At 50.3% G+C, this 27,128-nt stretch overlaps 2 protein-coding genes and 1 long non-coding RNA gene across 13 annotated transcripts in view; 2 read left to right on the forward strand and 1 right to left on the reverse strand.

Moving 5' to 3' along the window:
• LOC138843237 (leucine carboxyl methyltransferase 1) overlaps window positions 1-3,077 on the reverse strand; it is a 41,118-nt gene extending 38,041 nt beyond the window's left edge. The window contains exon 1 of the mRNA XM_089321733.1: window positions 2,798-3,077. Within this exon, the coding sequence (XP_089177859.1) occupies window positions 2,798-2,907 (110 nt within the window). The 5' untranslated portion in view covers window positions 2,908-3,077. The remainder of the gene's footprint in view (window positions 1-2,797) is intronic.
• A 160-nt stretch (window positions 3,078-3,237) lies between these two features.
• LOC138847030 (uncharacterized) lies at window positions 3,238-4,350 on the forward strand. Its single transcript, XR_016226043.1, has 2 exons — window positions 3,238-3,395; window positions 4,255-4,350. It is a non-coding gene; the product is annotated as an uncharacterized LOC138847030 (long non-coding RNA).
• A 13,985-nt stretch (window positions 4,351-18,335) lies between these two features.
• The window catches only part of LOC100357058 (rho GTPase-activating protein 17), a 93,087-nt gene continuing 84,294 nt past the window's right edge, over window positions 18,336-27,128 (forward strand). For all 11 annotated transcript variants that reach the window (XR_011384647.2, XR_516932.5, XR_011384648.2 and 8 more), the window contains exon 1: window positions 18,336-18,514. Coding sequence is in view for 6 of the 11 variants with exons in the window: in XM_008257896.5 (XP_008256118.1) it covers window positions 18,462-18,514 (53 nt within the window). In the remaining 5 variants the exon portion in view is untranslated. The remainder of the gene's footprint in view (window positions 18,515-27,128) is intronic.

Genomic DNA, 27,128 nt, shown 5'->3' on the forward strand with positions numbered 1-27,128 from the left:
TGACATTTTAAAAAACATCCTAAATTTTAAAGAAAAAAAAAGTATGGGGGGCTGGTGCTGTGGCGTAGTGAGTAAAGCCGCCACCTGCAGAGCCCACATCCCATATGTGTACCAGTTCAAGTCAGAGCTGCTCCACTTCTGATCCAGCTCCCTGCTATGGCCTGGGAAAGCAGTGGAAGATGGCCCAAGTCCTTTGGCTCCTGCAGCGATGTCGGAGACCCGGAAGAAGCTCCTGGCTCCTGGCTTAGGATCAGCACAGCTCCAGCTGCCGCAGCCATTTGGGGAGTGAACCGGCAGAAGGAAGACCTCTCTCTCTCTCTCTGCCTCTGTGTAACTCTGCCTTTCAAATAATAAAATAAATCAATCTTAAAAAAAAAAATGCAACAAAGTCAAGGAAAGGCATGCTCCAGTTAGACTATGTCTCTAGACTTTTTTATATTTCTCTGAATCATTGTATAACTCTTACTTTAAGTCAGCATGTTGGCAAAGACTATTACCAACAAATATTCAATAAACCTGACCCTAATTGCTAAGGAAAGGATTTTATCTCTAATACTTTTTTTTTTTAACTTTTATTTAATGAATATAGATTTCCAAAGTATAGCTTATGGATTACATTGGCTTCCCCCCCACAATGACTTCCCTCCCACCCACAACCCTCCCCTTTCCCGCTCCCTCTCCCTTTCCATTCATATCAAGATTCATTTTCAATTTTCTATATATACAGAAGATCAGTTTAGTATACATTAAGTAAAGATTTCAACAGTTTGCACCCACATAGACACACAAAGTGAAAAATACTGTTTGAGTACTCGTTATAGCATTAAATCTCAATGTACAGCACATTAAGGACAGAGATCCTACATGAGGAATAAGTGCACAGTGACTCCTGTTGTTGACTTTACAAATTGACACTCCTGTTTATGGCATCAGTAATCTCCCTATGCTCCAGTCATGAGTTGCCAAGGCTATGGAAGCCTTTTGAGTTCACTGACTCTTATCTTATTTAGACAAGGTCATAGTCAAAGTGGAAGTTCTCTCCTCCCTTCAGAGAAAGGTACCTGTGGGGAGCAACTCGGACTAGACTAAGTTACTGGAATTAAGACTTATTCTATGCATCTGCTCTCCCACAATATGGCGCTGGGAGAGGAGTAAACAACTTCTACACAGCTGCCTCTCTTTGGAGGAGAGGAGCGTACTCGGCGTGTGGGTAGCAGAGTTGGGATTGGTGGAAGAGGACTATAAAGGAGGAGAGAGACAACATGCACCAGGAACATCTGGATAACATCTGAGCAGCCCCCGAGAGGGCCGGCCGGTGGTGTGCCGCTCCCCCGCGGAAGTGGGGAAAATGGCAGGGGGAGCCGCCCTTCCACGGAGGTGGAAGGGTCGGCAGCCAACCCGGGAAGAACCAGCAGCAAACCCGGGGAGGGCCGAGCAGACAAAAGAACAGCGCAGGGTCCTGTGTCGTTCCTCCACGAATTGGGGAGCGACAGGTACCTCCTTCTTCGAAGACCTGTTCTTTCCACTGGGATCTCACTCACAGTATCTCTAATACTTTTGATGCTACTTTAGATACTCTTAGCAAACAGCAGTCAATACAAGAAAAATTATTTCTAATTGAACAGTGCTGTAAATGTGGTCAACAACAAGTGAAACTGAAGATAAAGCCGAGAGTTACCTATTTAAACTCACACATTTCACCATGACTGCCTCCCACCTTACACACATAAATGTACTCATCAATGTATTTAACCACCATCACTAACACCTGCCATGTCCACGCCCTGCTCGAGTATCCTAACATTGAGCATTATTTAATCTGCACCACCTCCTACGAAGTCTGTTCTCAAACCCATTCTACAGATCAGGAAACTGAGGCCCGGTTTTCTGGGTTTAGTACCCACAAAGTGACAGAGTTCAGTCTGACAGAGTCTGGCTCCTGAGTCCATGTTCCCCATCACCATGCGTGGTCTCCAGGAACTACAGAAAGATCAAGGCTTGCTTCTCCCTCCTCATCCAGCTTTCTGTTCCTTTACCAGGAACTGATAACTCCTCCCTAGCTCTACCTGAGCACCCTCCTACCTACCCCCTCTTCATGCCTTTTGTGCCCAGCTGAAGTATCACTGTCTCAGGTCCTAACTCCAATAGCAGCCATGTGTTGCCAGGGCTCCAGGCGAAACTGTAAGTACGCCTTTCACGGCTAATGATTTGTTTCCTGGCTGTGTTTCCCAACTAGGATGTGAATTCCAGGATGTCGACACAGGCTTGCTGCCCCATCAGCAAATCCGCACCGAACCAGGCCCAAGGCAGGGCCCCCATGCAGCGGCCTCTCCCTGACACTCCCAGGATGTGCACGAATGAAACCCGCTCCAGACAACGCCCCGTCCCCAACACCCACGACCACACTCCTAACTGCGGAGCCCTGGGTACCGGCTCTGCGGAAACACACAGGAACAGGTGGCCGGGACAGGTCGCCCCCTCTCACTGGAGTGACAGTGGGGATCCTAGCAGCCCCCAGGGGAGCGTGCCTGCACCCCTTCCCATAACTCACCAAGGCCGCCCTCATACGCTTCGGGTCTGGGTGTCCCAGCACTGCTCTGGCGCCAACAACACCAAGACCACGGCCGCCTCCTTCCCGGCTAACCCGCTCGCTGCATTTCACCCGCGAGGGGACAATCGCTCCACACGGGTGCGACGCGGCTTCGGGCGCCCCGGCGCAGCCCTCAGACACGGGCCCGCCTCCCTCCGGGCCCCGGGCGCCCGCGTGCCGACCCCTAATCCCGCGCCCAGCACACACCTCTTGCACATAGAAGCATCCTCGCAGGTGCCCCGCACGCCCTCGTCGTCCGTGTCGCAGCTCGTGGAGGCGGAAACGTTGAAGGACGGCTCCCTCAGGCTACCGGCCATGGGCTTGCAGCTTCCGGGGAGCCGTGCCCACCGGGGACATGAAAGCAATGCGGACAAACGGCGGGGAAAGGAGCGAGCCGCCGGGAGAACCCACGAGAGGGGCTGGGTTCCACTCGGCTCAGCTGGCGCGGCTCAATGACGCCGCCCACGACGGCTGCCCAGCAACCTCCTTGCTCATTGGCGCCTCTGCCAATGAGGGTGATGCTCATTGGGCAATCTCCCCGCCCCTTCACCCGGCGGTAGCGCTCATTGGAGGACTCTTTAGCTCCACCCACACCCCCCGTACGTTGGCCGAGGCACAACCTACACTGCGGAAGAGTACCGCAGTGCCTTCTGGGAAATGGAGTCCTCGATGCTTGGTACGACCCTGTTTCCTTGGGGCCGGTCACAAAATTTTATAACCATAATTAACTCAGGGTGGAAGAGCTATCAGGATGCTCAGCAAGGGGCGAAGGGCGGAGAATCCAGGCAGAAGAAACGAATGGGAGGTAACCTCGGGACTCAGTGTCGTTCAACAATCCAACAGGTTTGAGTGAAGATGTTGTGAAGGAAATATTGCGGGAAAACGCACACAAAGGAAAACTCTGGGGCCTGGAGAAGGAACGAATGGGAGCTGCCAGCTGCAAGCGTCAGCCGCTGCATTTCAGGGAGGGGAAGGACGTAGAATAACATTTTAGTAAAGTTCAAGCAAAACTTGTTTAGAGAAACGTAAGTGGTAAAATGCTCTATACAGAAGGAAAAAAACAGGGAAAAAGGGATCAGGATACTGGTGACCTCTAGGGAGTAGAGACGTAGGCGTCAGGACGGCAGGGAAGATACTAGGACAGAAGGAGATGGGGACATAGACACCTCTTCAGTTTCTCAAGTTGGTAAGGGTGCATGTGTGTTTCTTACATTATTGTGCATATTCAGAATGTCCATTACCTATATTTTGTGCTTAGAACATTTTCTTCTTTTTAAACATTCTCTGTTTTTTTTTTTTTTAAGATTATTTATGTGTTTATTTGAGAGGTAGAGTTACAGACAGTGAGAGAGAGGGGTCTTCCATCCACTGGTCCCCAATTGGCCGCAACAACTGGAGCTGAGCCGATCTGAAGCCAGGAGCCAGGGCTTCCTCCAGGTCTCCCACACAGGTACAAGGGCCCAAGGACTTAGGCCTTCTTCTACTGCTTTTCCAGGCCACAGCAGAGAGCTGCATCGGAAGTGGAGCAGCCGGGACTTGAACTGGCACCCATATGGGATGCCAACGCTGCAGGCGAAGGATTAACCTACTGCGCCACAGCGCCTGCCACTTAAAGCATTTTCTAAATGAAAAAGTGTATCCATGTATTCCATTTTATCTGACAGGTGTTGGGAGCTGTGAATGGATATACTCGAACTTGAAGAACCCTGAATTACACCCATTAGAAAGAAAATAAAAGGAAAATAAATGGCAACAGAAACTCAGACACTCAGCTTGGGGTGAGATGGGACATCTCATGCTTGCTTAGTCTTCAGTGGAGGCCAAGAACTTACTGATGCCCAAGGGAGAAATGACAGTGCAGAGTGACTGAGGTGGGGACTCCTGCCAGGCAGTTGGTGATGGTCTGAAACACACCACTTTCGTGGGATGGCCCTCTACCAAGAGTGTAATGCAAAACCAGCGACCCCAGCCTGGCCGTGCACACAGTCCGTGGTCAGTGGTTAACCAGCGGCAACGGCAGCCGCCTCTGCCTTTTGTGTCTACAAAGTCTGCGTGCAACAGCTGCTCCTGTTCCTACAACTGCACAGTGCCGCATCCTTCTCCTCTGACCGTGTGTGTGTGTGTGTGTGTGTGTGTGTGTGTGTGTAATAGCTGCTGTGGATCATATCTGTGCAGTGCCAAGTGTTGTGTAGTCAGTCTAGGGTGAGAGTCCCTCCCTCCTTCATCAGCGGATTGAGGAATCAGTAAAACTACTGAAATCACAGACACGATAGCCCATCCTCAACTGTGGATGCACCTGCTCCAGCTTTCACTAACTGCTGGTTTCCTAAGGCGGCAGTGAGCGTCTGGGATTTAACTGCCTGGTGCAGACCAGCTTGCACTTCAGCTAGTGAGTGAGTGTGGACATCTTGTGCACCCTAAGAAAGGCTGGCTGACTGTTCCCCGAGGTGAGGTACCATCAGCCGTGCCTGTATCTGCCAGTTGGTCTCTGAGGCTGTCACTTGGGAGCAGTGACAACATAACATCCTAGCTGGTAGGTTCTTGAAGTCCACTCACTGGAGGTCAGTACAGAGCCCTTTGCTCACTGTACATAGCCACCGGCCATCACTAGCAGTGTGGGACCCTCATCCTGACACTATTTGGGAGAATGTTCTCAGGACTTAGGCCTGGAGACCACCCTTTGTTTGTGGAAAGGAATGAGCCCACTACCTCGGGAAAGTTTCAAAACAGCTTCCTGGTTGCTGACTAGAAATATTGTGTTCAGGCAGGAGTCGTGTTTCCTGGGCTGATGCTTCCCTTGCTGCTGTCCTGAGCTCTCCTGATTGGAAGTGCACCTCCATGGCATTCCAGGGATGGCTTTAGGCCAGAAGTGATGATTAACAAAACAAAGATGTAGGAGGAAGGGCATTTGGTACTCAACTGCTTTCCCACTTGGAAACCCCTAAGCACCAATGGGCTTTGCTTGGCACTACAGCTTACTGTCCTAGCACGCAAAGGCTGATCTTGTGATCAGGGTATTTGAGGGCCTCACCTGGCTGTAGACAAGATGAATTTTCTGGGTATAGATCCCCACACTGGGATGAGTGGCTAGCATTTCCAGGAGGAAGGGGTAGGCCACCTACAGGGTCAACCCCTGGACTCCTTTCCCCATAACCACCCGGAAATCTGTATCTCGTGTCATCTTGTGGAGACCCATACAAACATGTGACTTTATGACTCCAGAAATAAAAATTATTATTTGCACTTTAATTTATTCAACCCATCTTTTCACAATTACTGCTTTTTGCTTGTTGTTGTATAGGAATTATGATGCTGCTTTTAAAAATCCTGTATACCTATTTTTATTTGAAAGGCAGACAGACAGAGGTCTAACAGCCACTGGTTCACTCCACACATACCTGCCACATTCAAGGCCAAATGCAAGAGTCAGCAACTCCATCTGGGTATCCCACGTGGGTGGCATGGACTCAAGCACTTGGGCTGATACCTGCTGCCTCCCTGGGTGTAAGTTAGCAGGAAGATGGATCAGGAGCAAAGCACTAGGGACTGAAACCAAGCACTCTGATAATGGCAGGTAGGCATCCCAACCAGTGTCCTAACCATGTCCCCATACACCTGCCCCGGGCATACACCTGCCCCGGGTCTTCTGACATCAGCATTTCCGGTTGGGCTCTTTGAGATCCTCTAATGAACTCTTGCTCATCTTGGAGAGACAAGAGTTAACTAGGCTTATCTGGGTTGTATGGAAGGTACTATTGGGCTGTGAAATGATGTTAGACTTTTTTTTTAATTTTTAAAATTTTATTTATTTTCATTTTATTTGAAACGTGGAGAGATACAGATCTTCTATCCACTGATTTTCTCCCCAAATGTCTCCAATAGGAAGACTAGGCCAGGCCAAAGCCAGAAGCCTGAAACTCCATCTGATTCTCCCAGGTAAGTAGCAAGGACCCAAGTACTTGTGCCATCATTGGCTGCTTTCCAGGGTGTGCATCAGCAAGAAGCTGGATCAGAAGCAGAGGAGGGAGGCCAGCACTGTGGCTCACTTGGTAAATCCTCTGCCTCCAGCGCCAGCATCCCATATGGGTGCCGGGTTCTAGTCCTGGATACCACTCTTCCAACCCAGCTCTCTGCTGTGGCCTGGGAAAGCAGTGGAGGATGGCCCTAGTCTTTGGGCCCCTGCACCTGCATGGGAGACCAGGAGGAGGCACCTGGCTCCTGGCTTTGGATCGGTGCAGCTCCAGCCGTTGCAGCCATTTAGAGAGTGAACCAACGGAAGGAAGACCTTTCTCTCTGTCTCTCCCTCTCTCTGTCTGTAACTCTACCTCTCAAATAAATAAATAAATAAATAAAATCTTTAAAAATTAAAAAAAAAGAAGCGGAGGCAGTGGGACTCAAACCAGGTACTCTTATAAGGCTTGTGGGCACCCTAAGTGGAGACTTGAGCTGCTGCACCAAACACACACCCCTGATGCTAAACTTCAGTTGTATATGACGTTTACAGAGGTCTGGGGTTCCTGGTGATAGCATTGATACCTTAGTGTAAGAGAGAGCCTTCCTCCTCCCTAAGGCCAGGAGGGCTGAAAGAATTGTTTGTGAACACTGCGGCTGGCACTGTGGCAGACTTGGTAAAGCTGCCACCTGCAGTGCCGACATCCCATGTGAGTCCCTGCTGCTCCACTTCCAATCCAGCTCTCTGCTAGGGCCAGAGAAAGCAGTACAAGATGGCCCAAGTAGTTGGGCCCCTGCACCCACCAGAAGAAGCTCCTGGCTCCTAGGTTCAGAGTGGTGCAGTTCTAGCCATTGTGCCCATCTGGGGAGTGAACCAGCAGATGGAAGACCTCTGCCTCTGCCTCTCTGTAACTCTGCCTTTCAATCAAATACATAAATAAATCTTAAAAAAGAAGAAGAAACCTTACTGTGCTTTCTAAAAATGCTATTACAAGAAAAGTAACTAAATATACTTGTCTATTGCTGAACTGTTACACAAATCTTAATTATGTGTTTTTTTAAAGATGTATTATATTTTGCAGATGAATGGCAGAAGTAAAGAGAGAGAGAGAGGGACAAAGAAGGATCTTCCATCTACTGGTTTGCTGCCCAAATGACAGCCAAAGCCAGGAGACAAGAAACACCATCCTGGCTTCCCCGATGGGTGGCAGGGGCCCAAGAACTTGGACCATCTCCCACTATCTTCCCAGGTGCATTAGCAGGGAGCTGGATTAGAAGCTGAGCAGCCAGGATTCAAACCTGTACTCTGATATAGTTTATAGGTGGCAACTTAACCCACTGTGTTACAGTGCTGGCCCCGGTTTTAAGTCTTTTGCCACCAACAGTTCGAGGACTTCTCTGGAAACATTTAGAATCAGAAAAAAACTCAGCAAATGTTTGTAATTGATTAATTAAGACAATAATTACACAATACTCAATGAACTAATGAAATATATGGGGTTCTAGGTCTTATTTAAGTCAATATTGGTTTTATACCTAAATGTTTTGCCTTCTAGGCTTAAGGGAATTTTTTTCTTGAGATTTCTAGGGTTTACAACACTTTAGTAAAGTGTGTTTTTAAAAACACAGATGGGGGCAAGCATTGTAGCGTAGTGGGTAAGCTGCTATCTGCAACAGCGGCATCCCAAAGGGTACCAATTTGAGTCCTGGCTGCTGTACTTCCAATCCAGCTCCCTGCTAATGCACCAGGGAGAGCAGCACATGATGACCCAAGTGCTTGGGCTCCAGAGCCCAAGTGAGAGACCCAGAAGTTGTTCCTGGCTCCTGGCTTCTGTCTGGCCCAGCCCTGGCCATTGTGACCATTTGGGGAGTGAACCAGCAGATAGAAAATCCATGTCTCTCTTTGTCCCTACCTTTCTGTCTCTGTAACTGTGCCTTTCAAATAAAACTTAAAAAAAAAAAAAAAGATAAACATGTGTACCTTTCCTTCCTACTGAATACCTTCGAAGTTCAAAAACTGTTTATTATCATCTTTTTTCTGTGTGCAAAGTGATTATTTGCATAAATTCATTAAGAACATGTTCTCTTCATGATAGAATACAATTTGAACCATTTGGCATATCTAAAAATATCCTCAGGGAGCCAGTACTGTGGCACAGCAGATTAGGCCACCGACTACAATGCCGCTGGCATCCCATAATGGATGGAGTGCCAGTTGGAGTCCTGTCGCTCCCCCTCTTCGTGGAGGAACGACACAGGACCCTGTGCTGTTCTTTTGCCTGCTCGGCCCTCCCCGGGTTTGCTGCTGGTTCTTCCCGGGTTGGCTACCGTCCCTTCCACCTCCGTGGAAGAGCGGTTCCCCCTGCCACCTTCCCCACTTCCGCGGGGGAGCGGCACACCGCTGGCTGGCTCTCTCGGGGGCTGCACAGGTGTTCCTTCAGATAGATGTTCCCCTTAGATGTTCCTGGTGCATGGTGTCTCTCTCCTCCTTTATAGTCCTCTTCCACCAATCCCAACTCTGCTACCCACACGCCGAGTATGCTGCTCTCCTCCAATCAGGAGCAAGATCAGCTCCTGCAGCTCAGTCAATCAAATTGGTGAGAGGCAGCTGCGTAGAAGTTGTTACTCCCTTCTCAGCGCCATATTGTGGGAGAGCAGATGCATAGAATAAGTCTTAATTCCAGTAACTTAGTCTAGTCCGAGTTGCTCCCCACAGAGTCCTGGCTGCTTCACTTCCAATCTAGCTCCCTGCTGATGCACCTGGGGAAAGCAGCAGATGACCCGAGCACTCGGCCCCCTGCCACCCACATGGGTGACCCAGATAGAGTTTCAGGCTCCTGGTTTCAAGTTGGCCTGGCCCCAGCAGCCATTTGGGGAGTGAATCAGTGGATAGAGGAGATCTCTCTCTCTCTCCCTCTCAGTCTGTAACTGACTTTCAAATTTATAATATTTATGTGTATATATATATATATACACAGAATGCCAGACTTCAAGAACTCCAAGCCTTGCAGTGAGTAAACAAACTGTAACTTGTTAGCAAATCGTCAAACTTCAAAAGATGAGGTACTATACTTTTTTTTAAAAAAATTGAAGTCTGACGTAGTTTTTCTGAAAGTTCTCTAAGATCACTACATAGTAAATCAACTTTTCTTGTACTAATGCAAACAGTCAAGTATAATGTACCCGCTATTAGGCTGTAATTCTTTTTATTGCCTTTAAGAGGCACACTTGATTTTTTATGTTCTTGTTGGATTTGTTTTGGGTTTTCCTTTCTAGATTTTATGCCTGCTGCCTGTCAGAATTCTATAGACATACAACTCCCAGCAAGACAATGCTGGGCCAGCATTGAGATGGTGACTCTCACCCACAGAACCGACGTGGTTTTACTAGGTAGCTAGTTTAGGTCCGAGGGAGCTGGAAGTCTCTGGAATGCTGTCCCTTTACCCATCAATCAAGGTGTTCTCTTTCCCAGGATGCACCTGTTTCATTCAGGCCCTAGAAGGGTGACACCATGAAAATCTGGATATTAAGCCCCATGTGAATTTATGGAAGTATCATAAAGTCCCCAGGTAGCTTCCTGCATACAGAGACACACCTCCTACCTCATAAGAGCAAGCATCAGAGGTGAGCACTCTCTGTCACCATGGACCATGGCTGAAGGTGATATTCAGGCTTTCTACACCTCTCCCTGTGGGTAGCTCTCTGGCCCACTCATAATGGGTATTTCTCAGTGTGGGGCAACCCAGACTTGCATGTGAATCTATGTTTTCTCTCTTACTGTTAAATAAATCCTGTTTCTATTTGTGTACCTTACAGATGTCTGCATTTAGAAAGCTTCTATTTGGGGCTGGTGATGTAGTATAGCGGTTAAAGCTGCCACCTGCAGTGCCAGCATCAATATGGGTGTCGGTTCAAGTCCCGGCCACTCCACTTCCCATCCAGCTCTCTGCCATGGCCTGAGAAAGCAGTAGAAGATGGCCCAAGTACTTGGGACCCTGCAGCCACATAGGAGACCTGGAAGAAGCTCCTGGCTCCTGGCTTCAGATCAGGAGAGTTCTGGCCATTGTGGCCATCTGGAGAGTGAACCATCCGATGGAAGACCTCTCTCTCTCTCTCTCTCTACTTCTGCCTCTCTGTAACTCTACCTTTCAAATAAATAAATACAATTTTTTTAAAAAAAGGTTATCTTTGTGTGAACCAGGAACCTGAAAAAGATTAGAATATACCCATGTCAACAACAGAATGAAACTAAATTTAATGATGGATTCCAAGTAAAGTTATTTTAAGAACGCATCCTCTTAAAACCCCTTGGTTGCTCAAATGTTGCTGAAAGGTTTGTTGACAAGACTCTTGGTTGTCAGTCACTTCCCATCCCTCCAGAATACAGGACCAGATCAGACTAGCAATCTGGGTAGATCCAACCAGAATGAAGGCCAAGCAAAACCGAACTACGGGATGATTAAGCAGCGATGTTTTAGAAAAATGATGACATGGGAGAATATAAAAGTGAAAGATGGGGCTGTCGTTGCGGCGTAGAAGGTTAAGCCACTGTCTGCAATGCCAGCATCCCATAAGGTTGCCAGTTCGTCTCAGCTGCTCCACTTCTGAGCCAGCTCCCTGCTAATGGGCCTTGGAAAGTTACAGGACATGGCCCAAGTGCTTGGACCCCTGCATACACATAGGAGACCTGGATAAAGCTCCTGGCTTCAGCTTGGAACAGCCCTGGGCTCTCATGATCATTTGGGGAGCAAACCAGTGGATTGAAAAATCTCTAACAAGCCTTTAAAATAAATATTTATTTATTTGAAAGAGTTACACACAGAGAGAAGGAAAGCCAGAGAGAAGGAGAGCCAGAGAGAGCCAGAGAGAGAGAGAGAGAGAGAGAGGTCTTCCATCTGCTGGTTCACTCCCCAACTGGCCACAATGGCCAGAGCTGTGCTGATCTGAAGCCAGGAGCCAGGAGCTTCTTCCGGGTCTCCCACGTGGGTGCAGGGGCCCAAGGACTTGGCCATCCTCCACTGCTTTCCCAGGCCATAGCAGAGAGCTGGATGGGAAGCGGAGCAGCTGGGACTTGAAATGGCCCCCATATGGGATGTTGGCACTGCAGATGGTGGCCTTATCTGCTATGCCACAGTCCCAGCCCCCTATAATAAATCTTAAAAAAAAAAAATGAAGTTAACTTGGAGTCACTGGTGTAAACCCTAAAGTAGAATACGTAAAGCTGAGAGGTTATGAAGGGCTCTTATGCATGACTGCCTGATAGTAACTATCACAAAAAGACTGCCAGAGTTAGAGGGCCATCATTTCAAGAGAGATGCCAACTAGATGTGATGCTTGGTGTTCTCGAACCGTATGTGAAAACCTATATGCAGCACCCACACTGGTGTTGCCAGACCTGAGAAGGCACTTTAACCTCACTGTATACACGAGGCAATTATTAGGACTAACAGCATAGACTCAGAAATCTTGGGAAAATTAAACACCCTGACGCCAGGGCTATGGCTTAGCAGGTAACACCGCCGCCTGCAGTGCTGGCACCCAATTTGGGCACCGGTTTGCGTCCTGGCTGCTCCACTTCCGATCCTGCTCTCTGCTAAGCTATGGCCTGGGGAAGAAGAAGATGGCCCAAGTCCTTGGGCCACTTGCACCCGAGTGGGTGACTCAAAGGAAGCTCCTGGCTCCTGGCTTCAGATCAGCGCAGCTGCAGCCATTTCAGCCATCTGGATGGAAGATCTCTCTTTCTCTCTCTCTGCCTCTTCTGCCTCTCTGTAACTCTTTCAAATAAATAAGTAAATCTAAAGAAAAAAATTAAACACCCCATGGCGTACTTTTCAAAGAATTTGGGCATTGTCGCAGAAGGCTGGCCAGCTTGGTTAAGAACAATAGCGGAGTGACTTACTGCAGGAGGCAGAGTAGTTAACTCTTGGATGGGCCACCTCAGTGTGCCCCGCCACTTCTAGATCATCAGGAGGTTCCTGGTTCACTTGCAGCCACTTGGGGAAATTAGACTGGAGGAGAGGAATCTGTAAGCAGTGAAGTCCCTGTTCATTGTCTTTGATGCACTCTTTATCAGGCCCCAGTATCTCCCTTGCCTTGCAGTTCCGTTGTAAAGAGTAACTCATTAAATTAAGGGAGGGACACAAGGGTAAAGGCAGAGCCAAAGTCTTTTGAGTCACAAGGACTCACATTGCTCTACAGCTAACATCTTGTGGGGAGCAAACCGGACTGGACTGTTACTGGAATTAAGACTTATTCTATGCATCTGCTCTCCCACAATATGGCGCTGGGAGAGAAGTAAACAGCTTCCGCACAGCTGCCTCCAGTTCAACCAATTAACTGTAGGACTTGCTCCTGATTGGAGAGCGGCGTACTCGGCGTGTGGGCAGCCGAGTTAGGATTGGCGGAGGAGGACTATAAAGGAGGAGAGAGACTGCATGCACCGGGAACATCTATGGGGAACATCTAAGGGAACCCGTGCAGCCCCCGAGAAGAGCCGGCCGGCGGTGTGCCGCTCCCCTGCGGAAGTGGGGAATGCGGCCAGGGGGAACTGCCCTTCCACGGAGGTGGAAGGGATAGTAGCCAACCCGGGAAGAACCAGCAGCAAACCCGGGGAGGGCCGAGCAGACGAAAGAACAGCGCAGGGTTCAGTGTTGCTCCTCCACGAAGAGGGGGAGCGACACATCTCATTGTTCAAAGTAATACCAATCCACCCTCAGACCCAGACAGACCAGAGCCCACTCTTGCCATTCCAAAAGAAACCCACTGACCAATCAAGGCAGGCCACGGGCACTGTGCACCAACCAGGGGTCCACACATGAGCTGCTCATGGACTGCAGCCCACACTTTAAACACTAAGATTTAAGTCCTTTCCTTGGGGAGCCTGGGGATTGAGTCAGAGCTGTCTCATTCCTTGCTCTGCAGGTTGCACATAAATCGCTATTACAAAAGATATTTATTTGAAAGGCTGAGTCGCAGAGAGAGAAATGGAAGGAAAGACAGATCTTCCATCTGCTGGTTCACTCCTCAAATGGCAGCAACAGCCAAGGCTGGGCCAGGCCAAAGCCAGGAGCCAGGAACTTTACCTGGGTCTCCCACGTGGATGGTGAGTGCCTAAGCACTTGGACCACCTTCTGCTGCTTTCCCAGATGAATCAGCAGGGAGCTGGTTTGGAAGAGTAGCTGGGGCTAGAACCAGCACCCACATGGGATGCTGGCATTGCAGGCAGCTTAACCCGCTGAACCACAAGTGCTAGCCCCAGCAATCCTAACTTCTTCCATCCCCTCTCCCTCACCTACCCTCACCCTCAGGCTGAAATTTGCTGTGTGTCCTGTGAGTGGACCATCTGGGAGGTTCTACAGAAATTCCTCCAAACACTTTTGCAGAGTTTTAAAACTTTATTGAAAATTTGTCACACATTCTGGTGTTTGGTTTAATATTTCCCCCATCTCTCGAAAGCTAGTGGTACTTCCTGTTGGATCTCGCTGTGTGGGTTCTCTGGTTTGCTGCGTGCAAATCTTCTGCAGACAGTTCTGAGGAAGTGTTAAACCTTCCTTCTCATTCAGCCGTACAACACACTGGTTCTCTTGTTCTTTCGCGACGGAGAGCTGTCATGCCTTTCAGCCCTCGTTTGGAGATAATCGTTGACTTTTTCTGGACTCACTATGTGAGGCAACTTCCTGCGGGAACGTTCCAAGTCTTCAGCAGGTGAAACTAGGTTTTCCTCCAATATGAGAACTTAGCTAGTGGAGCCAGTATCACTTTTTTTTTTTTTTTTTTCCTGTTAAGACCTTTATGAACAGGTGCTTCAGTTTGTTGACTTTTTTTGGGAAAAAAGTCAAGTTGTAAACTTTTCTTACAGATTAAAGACAGTTATTAAAAATCTCAACTTGAACAGATCTGAAATAATTTTCAAACCTTAAAAGGTATACTTGAGAAAAACGAGAATTTGAAAAAAAAAACATCTTTAGCTAAAAATAATAAACACCGCGTGCCGCATAGAGAATGGAAATAGTTCTAGTAATCTGGTCAACTGACAAAAAGAAAAGAAAAAGAAAGAGATAAAGAAGAAAGAGAAAGAGAAAAACAAAAAGGAAAAAACATAGTGAGAGTTCGGGCTGTACTATCCCGCTCGCTCCATGCGCCGGAGTTCCACGTCCGTTCGTTGTTGGATGGCGATGGCGGACGACGGCGGCGGCGGCGGCGGCGGCGTGGCGCCCGCGGTCACTCAGCCTGGGCGGCGCCCGGCTTCTCGGCGGCTGGACAGGCGGCTCGGGTCTCCAGGCCGTCGCGGGGTTTGGAGGCGTCGGGGGGCCCGCGTGCGTCACCGCCGTGGCGGTCAGGCGGCTGCAGACCTGGGGCGTCCTCCTCGGGCCGGCTGGGGCGAGGCCGGGCCGTGCGCGCCCCCTCGGGTTGCACGGGAGGCTGGGGGCGCTGCGCTCGTCCACGCCCGGGGGCTCCCCTCAGGCAGCGAGGGCACAGCAGCCCTCGGGGCCAGCGTGCTCGGGTCTGGCTCTCGGCAGCGCTCTGCGACCCCTCGCTGTCGCTGTCGCTGTCGCTGTCGCGGTCATGGCGCCCAGCGCGCCTCCGCCGCGGGTAGCGTCCGTAATGGCCGCGCTCCGGCGCGTACTGACTGCCTTGCACGGGAGCTCCCCCGGGGCCCGTCACGTTTGCCGCCTCGGCACCCTTCACGCCCTCCACCACGTCCAGCTCCACCGTCTCGCCGTCTCCCACACTGCGGAGGTACTTCCTCGGGTTGTTCTTGGTGATGGCCGTGTGGTGGACGAACACGTCTTCCTTGCTGTCGTGCCTGTGGATGAAGCCATATCCCTTTTTGACGTTGAACCATTTTACGGTGCCCAAAACCTTCCTGGCGATGATCTTCTTGTCGCCGGCAGGTGCCAGCCCTGGGAGGCCCTTGCCCGTGGTGCTGGTGGTGGGGATGGTGACCAGGGCTGGCTGCGGCAGCCAGGCCCCCGTGGGGCTTCTCGGGGCTCCCGGGGATCCCATGCCAGCCCGTCCACCTTCCTCATCGGCTGTCTCAGGGACCTCAGCACCTGCAGATGGGAGAAGATGGCCGAGCACTCCCCGCAGCTCCTGGAGTAACTTGTCCTGTAGATGTTGACTCTTGCGCTGCAGGGCTCGCTCTTCCGCGTGCGTCTGCTGCAGCGCCAACAGCACCGCATCTTGCTTGCGCTCGAATGCCAGCAGCTTCTCCGGGATGGACTGGAGCACACGGAAGAGCTGCTGTGCTGTTCGCTCTTTCTGCTTCAGCTTCTCCTTCACTGCGTAGCAGTGAAAGTCCCGCTCCTGGAGCTGCATCCGAAGGTTCAGGTTCGAGTCCTGTAAAGCCTTCTCCTTGGTCCTGGCTGTGTCCACTGCGAGCTCCTTCTCTTGGCGCAGTTTGTAGACCTCCATTTCTAGCGCTGACTTGCTTTCTTCTAGGCTCCTCACCGCTTGCCTCAGAGTCGTGTTTTTTCTCACTTTGTTTGCAAGGCGGTTCTTCAGAGAGCGCAGTTGGTCATTTTTGGCTCTAATGAAAAGGCCCTTGCCTGTCACAAGTCTTTGTAAAAAGTCTAGCTTCTGCTTCAGGTGTTCTATCTGAGAAGCCATCTCTTGGTGTTTGCTCATTTCAGGTTGGGCCAAGTGAGTGTCGTCGTCCTCTCTGTCTGTCACAGATGGTGTGGAAAGCTGTCTCAATGCCTTTCGAAGCTCCAGGGACTCGTGTTGGATACTTTGGGCTGGCCTTCTGGCTCGCCCTGCCCGGTCTTCCGTGTACTTCTCTCGATGTTGTGAGAGGCTGTGTTCTTGGAGACTCTCTAGAGAGCCTAGGAGATACTCCTTTCTCAGCCAGCTGTATTCTCTAGCCCAGTCCTTGCCAACGGAGAGTACTTGCTCTCTCTCCCAGGTGTACACTAGGAGGTGTTGCCGAGGATGAAGAGCGCCTTTGGTGTCAATGGACGCAGCTGCCGCAGAGTCCGTGCCCTGCGTCTCCACCTCTGTCACCTCTTGATGATGTTTTATCTCCTCCTCCAGAAAACCGTTGATGACCGTCAGCTGAGAGACCTCAGACAGCAGACTGGCGAGAGCCTTGAGCAGCTCACTAGGTGCACGTTCCCTCTGTCTTGCTTTCTCATTAATTAGGTCTAGTTCTTGTCTCAAGACATTCTCTGTATTTTCGGCAGCAGATACCTTGATGTTCAGATCTTGCACTCTGTCTTCCAGCTCTTGCATGTCCCTGGTGGATTTCAGTTGCTGGGCCTGTTGTTTCTCCAGTTGGCTCTCTAGCGCCAGCTGCCTTGCCTGGAGAAGCTGGATTTCAGCCTCTTTCTCTTGTAAGGTGCAGCGGTACTGGGTGGCCTGCAGGTGGTTCCTCAGCTCTGCTGCCTGGTACTTTTCTTCCAGCTCTCTGCAGAGACTTCTTAGCCTCTCATCCTGCAAGGATTCCACACCCTTCCTCAGCACCCCCTTTGTAACGTCCGATAATTGGCTCCCGAGGGAAGCCACGTTGTCTTTCACGTGCCTCAGGGAGAGGCCTAAGCCGGAGCCAAGGCCACCAAGCCACGAGGACATTGCTGCGGGTCACAGAACTGACCTGGGTCGCTTCGGGAAAGCGTCCAGGGCAGTCGGACAGTCCCGCCAAGTGTCGCCGCCCCAGCGCGCGCTGGGGGCTTATATAGGGCAGAACCACAATGGGCCTTATTCTCCATCACAGGGCCTTGCCCGGAGAGCCCAGGCCGCGCCCACCGGCCGCCGCCCCGTCCCCCCAAAGCCTGCTGGCGCCGTCGGCCCTTGGCCCCTGCTCCCCAGCGCCAGGCGCTGCCGGCACCACACCGCGAAAAGCCCCCAAATAAAGGATCTTTCCCAGAGCGTGTGCGAGCCCCGGTATAAAAAATACAGGGGCTGGCCGTTCTGTCGCCCCCTCCCCCGGCTCGGAATACCCACATTCCACATCCAAGCCTCTGGGTGGAGTCTAGGACCCCCTCCAGAGCCCAATTTCCTGCCCATGCGCAGTAGGGAGGCCGCCAGACCCCTGCCGCCCACGTGGGAGAAGGGACCGAGTGCCTGCCTCCTGGCTTCCGCCTGCCTGGCCCTGTTCTGGCTGTTGCAGGCTTTTGGGGAGCGAACCCTTAGCAGATGCGAGCCTTACTCGCTCGCTCGCTCTCTGCTCTGCCTTTCAAATAAATACAAAAAAATTTTTGTAAGGAGTAACACATGTCACCGTTCCCCTTTTCATTATTGCACTGAGTCGCAACATTGGTGTTCCGCAACCTTGTTATTTTCACCCCACAATCATTTGTTGAATGGAAGGAAGGTTTTCCCACGGTGAAACACAGCCATCTGAGCGGTACCTTCGGAGCGTACTGAAAGAGGTCTACACCCGCGCACAAGCCTGGCGCACGGGAGGCCATCGGCTGTTTCCGTCCCGGGACTAGCCCGCATCTTGGAGTTAGGGCCGGTGTTAGTGATTTACTCGTGTGTTGTCCTTGTGTCCGTTGTTCGCGGTCTCCTCAGGGTGGTGGGTTTGAAATGATCGAACCCCACCGGACCGTATCGATCTATCGATCAGCTAACCACAAGGGCACCGAGTTGGGGCGCCACACGAGGCGCGGGTTCAGGGACCGAAAGCGACTAGAGCGGTGGTGGCGCGGTGAGGGGCCCCGGCGGGGCGGCCGAGGCTCCCAGGGCCGGCGCCCGGGCCCTCGCTCGCTCTCCTCCCTGGTTCGGCCTGGCTCGGCTCGGCCTCCTCACGGGCGGGCGGGTGGGCGGCGCCGCTGGAAGTGACGCGGCGAAGGCGGGGCCGGGCCGGGGAAGCCGCCGCCGCCGCCGCCGCCGCCGCCGCCTGGGCCGGGAAGCGATGTAGGAGCCGCCAGGCCGTCCCCTGCTTCGCCCGGCCCGAGTCCCGCGGGCTGCCGCCGCCGCCATGAAGAAGCAGTTCAACCGCATGAAGCAGCTGGCCAACCAGACCGTGGGCAGGCGAGTGCGCCGGGCCGGGGCGGGCCGGGGCGGGCCGGGGTCGCCTCGGGGTTGGGGGCGGGCGGCCCCTCCTCGGGCCCAGCGGCTTCCCGAGCGGCCTCAAGAGCCCCGCCCGGGGCCCCGCGGAGCTCGGAGTCGGGGGGCTGTGCCGCGCCGGGGCCTGGGCGCCGAGCGAGCTCCGGGCGGCTCCCCCGAGACGAGCCGGGCGGCCCGCTGCCTCCTCCAGGGCCACCCCTCGGGGCTGCGGGCTGCTCATTGTCCCGGCCCGGAGCAGCGTTGCCCTTGCGGGACTAGTAGACCCGATCCTTAGCTTCCCTCTTCGGGGGTCGAGTCTGCCCGGGCTCGCCGCCTCGTGCTGAACCTCCCCCGTCCCTTTCTGTGCCCAGCGCTGTGCAGAGGGGGCTTGCCTTGCCAGCCCCTCCCCGCCGTGGCGAGCCCCTTCTCCTGCAAGTGCACGGTGGCCGGAGGGTAGCTAAAGGCTGATGAAAGCCGCTCGGATTTGCTCGGGGAAATTCGGAAGGTGCTGCTGTCTCCAACCCTGGGCTTAGATAGGAACTCTGAGAGCGGCTGCAAGTTCTTGACATTTAGAAATCCGGGGTTGGGAGGAAAAGGATTTTTGGAGACACCTTGTGCCCGTGACACAGTCTTCCCCCTTGGAGTTGGAGACGGATGCTTGCTCATCCGTGGCTCTTTGGTGCTGCTGTCACGCTTAAGCAGAATCGTTATTGATTATTAAGTGACAAAAGTGAGCTGGAGTGCGTGGGTGAACAGGATGTCGGAGCAGGAATGATTTGTGGTTTGGAGAACTTCTCAGAGGTGGTTATCATGAGCGCTATCGGCTGGGCCAAGCATTTCAAGGACTTCCAGGGCAGCTGGGCTGTGCTGTAACCCAATTTACTGTTTATTCTGCGAAGAGATATGAAAGTGTGAATTTTTCACAGCTCTTGCTGCAGCTTCTCCTTTTTTTTTTTTTTAAACAGTAAAGGGGAGTTTGGTTTGGCTGCAGCACGTGGGACACTTCTTTTTCTGTGTGTCTGTGAAAATACTTTTACTTCCTCTTGAGTTTTCTAAATTTGCTTTTTACACTGTTTCGTTTCCTTCAACGTTTTTTGCTTAGTTTTGTCCTTTTTCTTTCCTTGCCCTGCCATGGTGTCTTTGGTGGGCCTTTCTCCCGTTTGGAGAGTTAATCCCTGCTCCTGACGTGTGGCCAAGGCTCCTTTGCTGTTATCTGTGGGAAAATTAAAGAAATAATGGCAGGAGGAAGGTGGACGTGAGTAGTAATAGGGGCTGAAGTCTCAAGCAAGGATCTGCAAGCGAATGATAGAAGTCCTTGTGAGTTTGGTGCCTGCCTTCGTGCAGTCTAGAATTACTGCTCAGTGCTTAGATGGTCACTTTGGCTTTTTTTTTTTTTTTTTTTTTTTTTTTTTTTTTTTTTTTTTTTTACATTGTTGTGTCAGGCAAGGAAAGTTTGCTGTTTCCAGGCAAAGTTCTGAGAGCTCTGGGTCTATAAAGCCATTTAGGGTCTCTAGTTCCTGCTTCCTCTTAGGCTTCTCCTCTCACACTTTAAATTCCAGCCTAGCTTGCCTGCTTTCAGTTTCTAGGGGAGGCCATGCTTTCTCCATTTCTGACCTGGAACTCTGGGAAGTCTGTCTCACCACACCTTGCCTGTGGCCACCTCAGTCTTCAAGTCTTCCTTTAGAGGTCTCTGTGCCTCTGGAAGCCTTCCGTCCCGGGTGTTTCCTACTCCCCTGCACCCCTGCTTTTCTATAACGTGGTTTCCCCCTGTCTGTGCTCTCGGTGGCACTGAACACCTGGAGAGTCCTTGCTGTGTTGCCTTTCATGCCCAGGGTCAGCTATGGGTCCTGCCACATGATAGATGCTCATTGAACGCTGTTAACTCCAGGATTCTGGTTCTTACTGGATTGCCCTGGTGGTGTGGGCTCCAGTATGGGAAACGGTGAACTAAATAGAGGGGTGATTCATGCTGGAAGTGTAATTCTGGATCTGATCTTTGACTTTGTTTGAAAATCTTTATTGCTAGATGCCAGTGGAAGCTGCAGCTATTGCAGAGCTATTAAGGGTGTGGTGTTTATGCACCCAAAGTCAGAACATCTGTCTACACTGAGGAACCTGTTGCATTTCTTACTTGCTGATTTCCTAGATATTTTTGTATTTTTTTTCCACTTAACATCATCACAAAAGACTAGGAAAGAAAAAAATGGAAGCAGGAGAGAGCCCCCGAATGCCTAGTTCTTGGAAGCAGATGGATGGTGTGTATCAGAATCAGGATCCTGAATGTATTTGGGTAAAGATGAAGGCTAGAAGCCTAGAAGATCCCGCACCCCCCCTCCGCCCTTCATGATCTGGGTGGAGAAGGAAGCTCTACATGTGAGTGGCATGCCCCTTGGTTGGTGGTGTCTTGCAATGAAGTCTTCTCCCTAGCATGGAGACCTTGTGACTAACCCCACGGTGGGGCTCCTTGGGATGGACGTGTGGAGAGTTAGTAATGCCTGGACGAGTGAGTACTCATGATGCAATTTGTTTACGATGGGTGGGTGAGACTGTGCGAGAAGATGGTCTAGTGGATCATCGGGGCAAAGCTTGGGAGCTGGGGTCCTGATGTGGTGTCCCAAAGAGGAGACGTGGGTGGTTCTTCTAGTCCACTGCCTTTGTTGATTGAGGCATTCAACAGGAGCTTGTCAGCCCAGACTGTTCCCCCCTGTACATTAAAGAATAAGGGTGAATGCCTGGTTTCTGCCCTGAAGGAGCTCAGTAGATTTGTAGAGGAGATAGGGAAGCAGAACATAATTATGTCCAGGAGATAAGTGCAGGGCCGATGCAGAGGGCAAAACCTAGCTGTGACTGGGTGGACTGAGGTCGCCCAAGTTTTCCAGAGGAGAAAGTATGAGCAGAGCCTTTGATTTTTCCTCCATCTTTAAGCACTTTCAGGTTTTTCTTGTACTGACTGTGTCTCTTTGGGTGGAAGGAAATCCAATTCAGGTGCCTTGACCAAAGATAGAAATGGGCACATAAATGACCAAAGGAGACCCAGAGTAGTGTGGCTTCATAGTTTGCTGGAGCCAGAGAGTTCCACTCCTTACTAGGCAGTGTCCTCAGGGAGACCCCCTGCCCCCGACAGTCTCCCATTGTCCTCAGTTGAAGTCACAGAGGGAAAGAATATTTTTCTCCTGGTCCCTGTCGCCAGAATCCCAGGATTGGCTCTGAATGCCTTTGAGTCATAGGCTTTGCCTGGAAATGGAATGGTGTCAGCCCCACCCCAGCCCTATGGACTGAGGGTAGAGGAGTGCTGCCTCCCCAGGGTAAACTGGGTGCTGTTACCGGCCAAAGGGGAGAATGTGTGTGGGTCAGGCAAGCATGGACATCATACAGTGTGTTCTGCAGTCCTGCTGGAATGAACAAGAGATGTTTTGTTTCTTGAAAACCTTTAATGAAGGCGAACCGGTGGACACGGATGGTGCTCTCGGGCAGGCCACGTCTTAAATGGGGAAGGTGTACACCAGGACCAGGAGCTTGGTGTTATGGGAGGTGTCAAGGAACGGAGGAATCTGAGGGATGGAACTAAGAGGGCACAGTACCCAGGCTCCGGGAGGGAGCATCTCCCTGGGTATTGATTCCGCAGTGACCAGTTTCCCCTGGAACTCGGAATGCTTTTCCAGATGGTTGTCTTTAGATAAGCCAAGGTTATAAACCCAAATGCCTGGAGGGCCAGGCTAGTAAAATCAATGTCTGCTGTGAGCCAGGTAGGAATGTGGACCCTGTGTGCCCTGATCTTTGGTGTTTTCAAGAAAACCTTGAAATCTGGACTTCAGTGAACGATAGGCTGGCATTCGTTTCAAATTCAGCAACCCCCATGATGCTACAGGGGTTCTTCAAGACCTTGTGCCAAAATGGAATTAAAAGTTAAGCTCATTTTGTTACAAAGCTGTTTAGAAATCCAGGCATAGTTTTCCTACAGTGTGAAGACCCCTTGTACACGGAACTAAACAAAATGCTTTGAGGCCAGATGTGGCCAGATGTGGCCATAGTAGAAAGCTGGATTGGAAGTAGAGCAGCCGGGACTCGAACAGGTACCCATATGGGATGCTGGCGCTTCAGGCCAGGGTGTTAACCTGCTGTGCCACAGCACCAGCCCCAAGCAGTATTTCTCAGAGTGGACAGGTAGGTGCGCTCTGCTTCTGGACCAGGCGTTCCATCCAGCGTCTGCATTGAGTTGGGGTGGAAAGCGGCCCTGCATCTTTGCAATGTCTTTTTAGTCTGATCTGCCATGGCCTTGTTGTTACATGTATGTTGTGAAATCCTAGAATATCAAGAGTATTTCTAGATGAGTTGGGAAAAAAACCAGATGTGAAAGGATGTGATCATGTTGGCATCATCCTTTGTGAATCACAAACTTTGTGGGAAATGCACATTATCTTTTAATTCTCCTTGTCTGTGAACCTCTCAGAGTGCCCTTGTGTTGTGAACTTGCCCTGCGTCCGAGGTTTTTAGTTAAACCTGGAGGGTTTGACCTGGGGCCCCAGAGTCAGTGTGTGCACCGTGAGTTCTGTCGGATCACGGTTGTTTTGTGTGCGTCCTTCTCTTTCTCAAATACAGGTAGATGCTGTAGTACTTAATCAGCTACAGATCCCTTTCAGAATATGGTTACACCCCAATTTGTTTGTGTGTATTGTTTACTTAAATGTAGTTATTAAAAGTAAATTCACAGGGGGCCGGCGCTGCGGCTCACTAGGCTAATCTTCCGCCTGCAGCGCCGGCACACCGGGTTCTAGTTCCATTCAGGACGCCAGATTCTGTCCCGGTTGCCCCTCTTCCAGGCCAGCTCTCTGCTGTGGCCAGGGAGTGCAGTGGAGGATGGCCCAAGTCCTTGGGCCCTGCACCCCATGGGAGACCAGGAGAAGCACCTGGCTCCTGCCATCGGATCAGCGCGGTGTGCTTGCTGCAGCGCCCCGGCTGCAGCAGCCATTGTGGGGTGAACCAACAGCACAGGAAGACCTTTCTCTCTGTCTGTCTCTCTCACTGTCTACTCTGCTTGTCAAAAAAAATTAAAAAAAAGAAGGAAAAGAAAAAAAGTAAATTCACAGGGACTGTTGCCTGCAACGCCAGCATCCCATGCTAGCACCAGTTAGATCCTGGCTGCTCCACTTCCCTTCCAGCTCTCTGCTATTGGCCTGGGAAAGCAGCAAGAGATGGCCCAAGTGTTTGGATCCCTGCCACCCACTGGGAGACCCAGATGAAGTTCATGGCTCCTGGCTTTGGCTTGACTTGGTGCCGGCTGTTGTGGCCCTCTGGAAAGTGAACCAGTGGATGGAACATCTGTGTGTCTCTCTGTCTCTCCCTCTCTCTCTGTACCTCTTTCAAATACATTTCTTAAAAAAAGTAAATTCACAGTCCCTAATCTGAAACCTTTGGGGCCAATGAACCTTAGAATTCTGAATTTTTCAGGTGTTGGCAGAGTAATGATGGTCATCAATGGTATCTTCAATGGGCCTGGGGCACACCAGCAGTCAAACATACTGTTAATTTTATAGTGAAATGTATGAATCTAGCCACACTAAATGGAAACATAAAGCTTATAAATAGCCTCATGTCAGTTCAGGTCAAGTGTTGTTGCCAAGTGAGTTACAAACAAACTTGTTTTTGGAGTGTTTTGGATTTAAAATGCTGAGTAGAGATTGCGGATCTGCCCTGCTTTTAGTAATAGACCTGTTGAGTTTGCATAATTATTTTACTTTAGATAATGTTTCTCATACCCAAATGGTTGGAAACCACAATTGTGATGTACCAGGGGAGGTCATGAATTATGATGTATAAGGGGCAGTCGTGAATTATGATGTACAAGCAGGGGTCACAGATTGTGATGTATAAGCTGAGGTCACACTTATGATGCAGAAGCCAGGCAGGTAAAGTGAGTAAGTGAAATGGGAGGTAGGTGGAACAGCAGGGCATGGTGGGGACTGCGGTGTGCTGCCAAGTACATGGCCATTTAAAGGTGTTGTTCCTGTTCAGCCATTTGTTGCCATGGTGCATGTGGGTGCAGTGGAGCCACACCTTCCCATTTTTTTTAAAATGAGTTTTTTTAAGATTTATTTATTTATTTTTGGAATAGTTACACAGAGAGAGAAGGAGAGGCAGAGAGAGAGGGAGAGAGAGAGAGAGCGAGCTTCCATCCGCTGGTTCACTCCCCAGTTGGCCACAACAATCCGAAGCCAGCAGCCAGGAGCTTCTTCCAGGTCTCCCATGCAGGTGCAGGGGCCCAAGGACTTGGGCCATAGCAGAGAGCAGGATTGGAAGTGGAGCAGCCAGGTCTTGAACTGGCGCTCACATGTATGCTGGTGCTTCAGGCCAGGGCGTTAACCTGCTGCGCCACAGCACTGGCCCCCACACCTTCCCATTTTTAAGGATGCTCTAGACTGCTGGCTTCCATATGAAGTTTTTTGATATTTAAATGTTGGCAACTGAAAAAAAAATCCAGTATGTAGGCCAAATAAAACATATCTGTAATCTTTATCTGGCCTTGGGCTGTCTGCCCAAGGTATGAAAAGTTGTCAGTGGTGGTAGAAATAAAGTATTTCTTAAGCTTTGGAGGGGTACATTTGTTTTATCTTTATTTGTTATTTCTTACATACTGGGTGTTTTTGTGTATAACATATCTCATAATAATACACTCACTGATGGGCACTTTATTTTAAAACTGCCTTATTTTCTAGCCAGTAGGCAGTTTTCTGTGTCATCTACAAATGGGAAACTTCAAAGTTACTTTTCTTGGAGAAGTTAATGATATCCTCTCCTTAAAAATAGGAGCACTTTTAAAACAGGTTTGAGTTAAAGGAGGTTCGATTATGACTGTCCCACGTTTGCACAGTCACGGTCAAAACGGCATTGCTGTACCACTGTGTCCGCTCTGTAAGACCTGGGTTCCCGTGTCATGCTCTGTCCCATTAATTACAGCTTAGTGATTAGTCGCACTGGCTGCTTGCTTGTGCCGTGCTAAGATGTTTCTGCCTTCCTCTGCTTTCCCAGGTGTCTTCCTTAGCAGAGATGCTGTTCTGCTAGTCCTCGACGCGATCTCTCCTTGAATGTTTCATGAGCATTTCTTCTTTAGTTTCTCGGTGTTCTTCCACGTGGTTCAGCCAAGTTCATGCTGCTTAAGGACTCTATATTATAAATTGGAGACTAAATAAGCAGGTGATCAGAGGAGTATAAATAAATGAATGTTTAAAAACTCACAGAACTTCTTTCCAAGCACCTACTGGCTACCTGTCACCTGTCAGGGTGAACATTTTAAATCAGCCAGCTTGGATTTCATGTGGTCATTGGATAGGTGCAGATGCCTGGGCTGGAGCGGCCACTTGAAACCATGCCCTGCTGCACCGTGGGGAGGTACAGCACAGTATTTACTGCATCAGGTGTGTGTGTGCTAGGCCTGAGGGAGCAGGGGCACAGGCACGAGTGGCTCTGAGACGTGCTTGGAGGGTCAGCGAGGATTTCTGTGGACATGTAACACTGGAGGGACTTTTTTTTTTTTTTTTTAAGACTTATTGTTTGAAAGAGAGAGAGAAAGAGAGACATTAAGAGAGAGAACTCTTCTATCCCCTGGTCCACTCTCCAAATGCCCGCAGTGTTTAGGCTGTGTCAGTGAGAAGCCAGGAACAGGAACTCCGTCCTGGTCCCCTATGTGGGTCGCAGGGGCTGCCTTTTGCTTCTCTCCCAGGCCTGTTAGCAGGGACCTCGAAGTGGAAAAGCCAGGACTTGAACTGGTGCTCTGAGCCACTGCCCCATGACTCAGACCCTTGACTGAGCTTAAAAGCAGGCAGCTAGAGACAACAGATGGTTGAGAATCCAAGAGGGCAGAAACTGTTTTAGGGAAACCTCATACTCTGAAAATTGTATCCTTCAGTTTAACAGTTAAACCCCTGTTGTGTGCTTCTTAGGAGGGGAACAACTTTGTCCAGCTCTTTTATTTTTAAATCAGTCAGTAGTGAATGGCTCTTTGTTAGATCTACTTATTGTTTAAGGCCAGAGTGACTGCCATTTCAGTTTATAGCCCCTGGATGCATTTCCATCCAAAAGAAAGTATAAGTTGGTTCCTGGGAGCTTTAAAAAGCTTTCAGACCAGCATAATGTTCTTTGCCTAGTGTAAACTGATGGTCACCTTTCCCCCAACTTGGCAGTCTTCTTGCAAGTTAAAATCTATCATGACTGCATACAGTGTAACTTTTTATTTTCTTTACTTCCAGCTGTACTTGGACATCTGCTATTTTAGTACTCTCAGGATTTCTGTAGTTTTGGACCTACCAGGGTTAATTCTCCCCCAAACAACCCCAAGATGGCAGGACTAAATGATGCAGACAATTGAGAAAGATGATTTGATACTTAGGAAGAGAACTCTGATAGCAGGCAGAGGGAGGAGGGGAAAGAAGACTACTAGGAAATTGCTGAAATAGGCTGAGAGAGGAGAGGACAGCCAGAAATCAGGCAGTACCACTGGGGAACGATTGGGGAAAAAATACCTGATACCATGATGTTTGGCAAGAAGAAAAGAGAAAGTGAAGAGCTGAAAAGGTTCAGGTTATGGCTGGATTTTATGTCTGAA

Source organism: Oryctolagus cuniculus, chromosome 19 (genome assembly GCF_051225735.1).
Source record: "Oryctolagus cuniculus isolate XC-2025 breed Fujian yellow rabbit chromosome 19, ASM5122573v1, whole genome shotgun sequence".
Taxonomy (NCBI): Eukaryota; Metazoa; Chordata; class Mammalia; order Lagomorpha; family Leporidae; genus Oryctolagus; species Oryctolagus cuniculus.